General features: G+C 48.9%; 1 protein-coding gene across 1 annotated transcript in view; it reads right to left on the minus strand.

Annotated features, from left to right (window-relative positions):
• ophn1 (oligophrenin 1) overlaps positions 1-7,500 on the minus strand; it is a 29,905-nt gene that overhangs the window by 22,177 nt on the left and 228 nt on the right. Inside the window, exons 1-7 of the mRNA XM_079737938.1 lie at positions 7,094-7,500; positions 5,461-5,556; positions 4,512-4,573; positions 3,747-3,818; positions 2,533-2,634; positions 1,197-1,307; positions 340-444 (exon numbers count right to left, since the gene is read on the minus strand). The exon at positions 7,094-7,500 is cut by the window's right edge and continues 228 nt beyond it. Coding sequence (XP_079594064.1) covers positions 340-444; positions 1,197-1,307; positions 2,533-2,634; positions 3,747-3,818; positions 4,512-4,573; positions 5,461-5,556; positions 7,094-7,247 — 702 coding nt within the window. The 5' untranslated portion in view covers positions 7,248-7,500. The remainder of the gene's footprint in view (positions 1-339; positions 445-1,196; positions 1,308-2,532; positions 2,635-3,746; positions 3,819-4,511; positions 4,574-5,460; positions 5,557-7,093) is intronic.

The raw sequence follows: 7,500 nt of genomic DNA on the forward strand, positions 1-7,500 counted from the left end.
GTCTAAGTGTGAAGGGGTGAGTGATGAGTCTAAGTGTGAAGGGGTGAGTGATGAGGAGTCTGAGTGTGAAAGGGTGAGTGATGAAGAGTGAGTGTGAAGGGGTGAGTGACGAGTCTAAGTGTGAAGGGGTGAGTGATGAGTCTTAGTGTGAAGGGGTGAGTGAGGAGTCTAAGTGTGATGGGGTGAGTGATGAGTCTAAGTGTGATGGGGTGAGTGATGAGTCTAAGTGTGATGGGGTGAGTGATGAAGAGTGCGTGTGAAGGTGAGAGTGATAGAGAGTGCGTGTGAAGGGGTGAGTGAATCAGAGTGCGTGTGAAGGGGTGAGTGCGGCGTGCGTACGTTCTGCAGGCTGAGCTGCAGCTCCTGCTTGTAGGGGGTGAAGTCCTGGGTCATTTCCACCGTCAGGTTGTTGAGGGTGAGTATGCTGTGGAGGAACGCCAGCACCTACAGGGGGAGGGAGACGGGTTAAGGCCGCCGCTGCCCCAGCCCCTGAGCAAGGCAGCAGAGGTGGATCTGAACTCTGGCGGATCACTAATGTATATATGTATGTAATATCCCTAGAAATATTACCCGGGATTAATGGATCTACTGCGTAAGTAGCAATGAAAATCATCGTCTGCTGAACCGGTGCACCGTGATGAGAGTTCCTGACTCAACAAACCCACGCGTCCCTGGCCTAGCCCAATGTTATTAGACGGATTAAACTAGCTGAGTTTCTGAATCATTACATTCACAGTTAGACACTAGAAATGAATTATTAATAGACATGCTTACGATTTTAAAATCCCATTCCAAACTAACCCAGGGTCGTTCCATGGAAGTGTGTCGAAATTGGAAGTTTGGGCCAAATCAGGCGTTGCTGCGGCGATCACTGCAGACTGCCGTGGGCAATCTGCATTTGTGTGCCGTCATGTTGTGAACTTAACCCCCCCTCCCTCATCGCAGGAGTGGTGCCGCTGACCCCACAGACTAATGTCAGTTAGGTTCCTAAAGAACTGTCGATTCCGTTTCCTACTTCGCCGGCCGACTTGGTCATGTTTCGCAACCCCAATGCGGACCCAGACAAAACGGACTCTGCACTTTTTGCTCCCTGAACCTCGCTGATCCGACGGCGGCGGTCATGGCAAGAGAGTGAAAGAGGAAGAGGGAGAGAATAAGAGGAAGAGCCGAGGAGGAAGAGAGGGTAAGGAACTCACTGGCTCCACCACATCGAACTTCTTGCGGTCCTGCACCTGGTGCACCTGGTAGACGTACTCCACAGAGGACTCGTAGAAGGTGGCCCGCTCCTTGTCCAGGACATCGTCCGCCTGGGAGCCACGAGGAGAGAGAGGAAGGAGAGCTTTACTCCGTGGTTGTCGAGCGGACGCTGTCGTTTTAAGTGTTATTCGGCCTTTATTTAACATAGCAGTCCCCCAATACATTACATTACACCCAAAGCGACTTACAATAAGGCTATTTGTCAGAAGAAAGGGAAATTATAGATCTCTGTCGGTACAATAAGGATGTTCACAGAAACAAGGGTAACCCATTCCCCAGTACACAACACAGATAGCCAGGATAAGATGCTGAGCGATGCTAACAGCCACTACAAGGTTACACGACGATAGAATGGAGAAAAAAACACCCATTGAGAAAAATATAGCATGATAGAAACAGACAAGGGCTCCCAGATGCATGCTACAACACGGGTGGCACGTGGCTCGGGAGGGAGAGCAGGTTGGTTGTGGAGGTGTCCCCTGGGCGAGACGCCTCACCCTGACTGCTCCCGACGAGCTGGCTGTCGCCCTGCGTGGTCGACTCTATCAGTGTGTGAATGCGTGCATGAATGGGTGAATGTTATTGCAATATTGTACACCGCTTTGCGTGGCCACTGGTTAGAGAAGCACGGTATCAATGCAGACCGTTTACCATTGACAACATCTAGTTTAGGAGCAGTAATTACCCTGTTTAGCTACACACTCTCTTATCAGAGCTTCCTCCCTCCTCCTCCGCAGTGACTAACTTCATGATGTTAAAGGTCTGGATGGTCACAACGGCGAAGCCGTCTCTCCTGGCTTCACTACAACATCTGCTACGATGAATAACATCGGCTTGCTCCAATCCGCTGAGGAGTCTCGAAATCTGCAACGGCAACAGAGCACTTTGGTCTCTGAGATAAGACGATTAGTCAAGTGTTTGTGTGGTGATTCACTCTTTGTCCACAAACTCTGTAGTGAGGCCTGACGCACATGGACCCAATATGAGGACGGTGCTGTTTGTCTCGGTTTACACTCCTGGCATTAATCCGCTCCCTAAAGTCTCTGCAGCTGAACCGGTACACGGTTATCCTGTCGACCGATGCTAATGGGTACAGGTGCTACAGGAAGTAGAGAGGGCCGGGACGGTTCGATCACCCAGACGGCGGGGGCCTAGGAGGAGCAGGGCGGGTGAGGGGTCATCCTGCTCTAGGATGCCAACAGGTGGACTGTGGACGTCGGGGATCGAACCCAGAACCTTTGGACCGCCACCACTAGACCGTCCTGGTCCACCCACCTCCTGCAGAAGACTCTCCTTCTTCTTGACGGACAGGGCGAGGTGTTTCTCCAGCTGGGAATAATACTTCTCGCTCTCCTTCTCAAACTTCTTCCTCTTGTCCTGAGGGTCAAACGGAGAGGAGAGGTCAAAGGTCAGAGGTAGACCCAAAGGCTGCCCGCGTTAGGAACACAAAATAAACATCAGGCCATGTTTGAATTGGATTCAATACGTCTGTCATGACAGTTTCTTTCTACATGAAGAAAAAGCCAAGACAGACTTAATATTATTAAATTATTATATTATCATCATAATATTATTATATCTTTAAATGCTGATAGAATATAATGTAATGCAACGAGATGGAAAAGAATACTGTAGACTAGACTAGGTTGAATTAATAGAATAAAGAATATACTAGAAAAGACTTGGTGTAATAACATGGTATAGAATAGAATAGAATAGAATGGAACGCGATGGAATAGAATACAGTAGACTAGGAGAGACTGGGTTGGATAAATAGAATGCGGACTATACTAGAAAAAAGACTGTGTAATAACATGGTATAGAATAGAATAGATTAGAACAGGAGTGTATGGGATGGAAGAGGTTGAGTCGAGGGCAACAGAACAGAACTCCGTTCTCAGCGGTGGTTGCCAGGCGACCAGCAGCAGCGTGTGCTGATGTTGACACAGCGCGGTAACAAAGTGTTTTCCGGCTGAACCCAATGGTGTGTTGACTCTGCCAGGAGTGGACTGTTGGCCTCCACCCCGGTGGAGTCACCCCGGTCACATGACCCCGGTCACATGACAGAGGAGGCTGAGCTAAGGGTGTTCCGCGGAACTTGTTTACCTGTCACTCAAGCCAGTGTGAGAAGGGAGGGAGGGAGGGAGCCAGGCCTGTGATTGGTCATTAAAGTAAACCTGCTGGTTACACATTCCCACCAATAGGTAACGTGTCACTGCAGAGAGCAGAACCACCCCCTTTATAGAGAAGAGAAGGACTCAGGACTCATGAGAACACTTAGACACCGTGGAGGGTGACAGTGAACACGGTGATGAAATCACAAGGCTTTCATCTCAGGGAGGCGTGTAGATATTCAGATCAGGACATGTGTCTCCGTCAGGGAGGTGGGAGGATGTTAAGAAATGGACTTGTGTCAAGGTCAGGGAGGCGTGAAGACGTTCAGATGTGTGACTCGTGTTCAGATATGGACCGGTGACTGCGGACCTCACCTTGGTCACTCCTATCTGGTCTTTCCTGAACTTCTCCAGAGGCTTGATGAGCAGATCGAAGGCGTTCTGCACCTGAAGGAACCCGACGAGAAGAGGTTTCAGTTCTGTGTTCTGTTAGAGAACACACACAACTCACACATCTGCACACCACACACAAACACAGATCTGCATACCACACACAGACATCTGCAAACCACACACACACGCACACACTCACACACACACACACACACACACACACACACACACTCACACACACACACACAGTGCCCCAGAGAGCCCTGGGTTTCAGTAGGTCGTGAGGGGTGAGGCTGGCATGTGATGCCAGCCTCACGTCCGGATACTTAAGAGTGCGAGTATCCGGACCCGTCTAACAGGAACCACTGCTTCCACTCAACACAATAGACCTGTCAATGCAGCACTTCTGCTCCCAGCGGACAAAACAGGAAGTGGGGGGAGAATAGAGGCTACATTAACGCCGGACTGCAGCCTGACAGAGGAACCGGGTCGTTCACCAGCAGTGCTTCTACACAACATGCAGGAAAGAGGAAGGGGGGATTTCTTCTAACTATCTTCATGTTCATGCGACTCTCCAGAGGATGGGGGGTCTGAAGGAAGGAGGGGGGGTCTGAAGTGAGGGGGGGGGGGGGGGGGGGGGGGGGGGCACTCTGGGAGGAGAGGGGGGAGGGGGCTGAGGTAAGGGGTTCTGAGGGGGGGGGTGAAGGGAGGAGGGGTGTTCTGAAGGGAGGGTCGGGGGGGTCTCACCAGCATCATGCGGTCGTCTTCGATCTCCTGTAGAAGACCAGCGAACTCCTGGAAGGACTGAGCTGTAGACGGACACACACACACACACACACACACACACACACACACACACACACACACACAGGAACTTAAAGTGAATTCAGATATGTAAGATGCCTTTAAAGTGAACCTCCTGTTTCCCTCCTGTTTTCTCTAAGTGATGGCTTTGTTTATGTGACGGTGACAAAATGGCATAGATGAAACATGTCATAAAATACATGTTACCACGTTTATTGGGAAACGAAACAATTTTGAACATACAGGTGGACTGTGGACTTTGGGAAACCACAACGTTTAGGCTGGATTCCAACACCCCACCTCAGAATGTCCTGTCCCATGACACTCACACCCATCCCCACAGAAGTCTGACTCACTCACTCATTAGACATGTGTTATTAATTAAGGAGTGATATGTTGTATTACTGGGGTAGGAACAAAGTTAACTAACCGACAGCTCTGAATGTGTGAACTACTTACTAAATTACGTACTAAATTACAATCTCTAAATATATACTGCCCTATCTCTCACGCTAACGGGACCAGATGTGATGAACCAGATATAATATGACATGACTTCCTTAGCCAGATGTTGTAGTCTCCTCCCCTTTAGGTTATGTGTGAAGTGAAAGAGTGTTCTCGAAGCGTCTGCACTGACAGTGAAGTGAACAGTTGAAGTGATAGAGATCGTCTCACTGAGTGTCTCGGGCACTTTTGTCAAAGTGGTGCGCTGTGATGTTGTATTCAGGAAGCACTTTGCAGAGTTGCCCTTAATCTAATCCAGGCCAAACCTTTTGCAACAACAACAGAACCGCTTGTTTCTTGGGGCTCCAGTTCTGACTGCTCGAGCCATACTTGGAAGGCGCGACGACTGTCTAACAGTTAGTTAGTTAGTTAGTATGGGTTAACTCACCGATGTTCATCTCGTCGTCTGTGAGCGAATCTCCGATGAAGTCAAACTGGAAGACGCCGAGAGTCTGCGAGAACTTCTGTACCGCCAGAGAGTAACCTGGAACCAGACAACAGTGTCACGCTTTACCCAACACAATGATGTCACGCTTCACCAACACAATGATGTCACGCTTTACCCAACACAATGATGTCACGCTTTACCCAACACAATGTCATGCTTCACCAACACAATGATGTCACGCTTCACCAACACAATGATGTCACGCTTCACCAACACAATGATGTCACGCTTCACCAACACAATGATGTCACGCTTCACCAACACAATGATGTCACTTCACCAACACAATGATGTCACTCCACCAACACAATGATGTCACTCTTTACTGGACTGGATACCTCCCTGTTGCTTTATCCATATGTAATTGTTGTATAACTGGACTGATTAAAAAGATGCTAAGGTCAACAGTCCACCAACACATGGAGCGAGTGCTTTGTATTCATCACTTCAACAGCTCGGTGTAGTAAACATTACACGCATTAAGCTAATTCTAACCAAAGTGCAATTGCAATATTATAGAAACAAGAGATAGAACAAATGTGTGTACTGTATAGTGTGCCGTCATATAAGTCTTTAAAGGACCCTAGAACAAAAGAAAACCCTTACATTAAAACAACAGAAGGACTGTCAACTGTGTCAAAGGTAGTGGCTTAGAAGGTTGAGTGGATTGACTGGCCACTGAAAGGTAGCGAGATCGATCCCTGTGTCAAGTTGTCTCTGAGCAAGACACCTAACCCCCACAAAGAGCTGGCTGCTGCCTTGCACGCAGACAACGCCGTGTATGAATGGGTGAATGTTAGGCAATAATCGTAAAGCGCTTTGAGTCCATTTGCTATTTACCTAAATTGAAATATTCTATAGAGACCATTTATTACATCTTATTGTGTTTTTTATTTTACTTCTGACGTTTCAATGAATGTTATTCTTTCTTGATTTAATGTTGGAACTGCAGTGTTTTGGAAATGTACAAAGTAAAGTCATGATGTAATGTTTATTATCCGTCCCGATATAGCTCTTTCGAAATAGAATGACCAGACATTGATAGATAGATAGAAAGTTTGGCAGAGAGACAAACCTACAGAGAAGAGACGGATAAGCAGACAGATAACACGCATATATAGACAGATCGACAGACAGACAGACATATAGACCCACAGACACAGACAGACCGACAGACAGTGCGTACAGTAGGCTGTTAGATCAACAGACAGAGTGTGCAGAGACTTGCAGGCTGGCGGTGTGGATACAAGGAAGGAATGTGTGAGGGTCGAGGGGAAAGGTTCACAACACTAAACACATGACCTCACATCTCCACACCGAACCAAAGGGGTGACTGCTCTACACCACCGCGCTACCTGCACCCCGTCATCCATCTGCTGCCGGGACGCCCCCCCCCCCCCCCCCCCCACAGAGGAACGAATCCCTGTCATTATAACACCATAGCTAACCGACTGTAGGAAGGCCCGAGGGATAGCACCGACAACCCCTCGGCCTCAGTCACTTTTCCACACAACAACAACAACATGACAATTCAAACTCCAGCAGACTGAACGGTCCACATGTGTGCCCTCACCCTTGATGGAGTTGATGACACTGATCCCATCCTTGATGACCTCCTTGAGGAACCGGCTGGTCCTATCCAGCTCCAGCTCGTAGCACTTTAGGGTCTCCCTGAACTCCGGGCTGTCCAGGTAGCACTCGCTGAACTCCAGGGGCGGGTGTCCCATGGTGGCTCTCACCGGGGGTCACAGCACGGGCCGGCCGGGGCTGGGTTACTGCATATCGACCCGATCTGATCGGGTTCCTCGTTGGTCTCCTCGTTTAGTCACAATTTCATGGGTTGGGTGAAGCAGTTAACCCGGTTGAGTGAAGCGGGGAACCCGGGTGTCCGCGGACGCCTGCAGCGGCTACTTGTTCACTAAACGGTTTCCTTGAACCGCTGATGATGGATAGGTGAGGAGTTGATGTTTCCTTTTCTTG

Source organism: Pollachius pollachius (genome assembly GCF_949987615.1).
Source record: "Pollachius pollachius genome assembly, chromosome: 6".
NCBI lineage: Eukaryota > Metazoa > Chordata > Actinopteri > Gadiformes > Gadidae > Pollachius > Pollachius pollachius.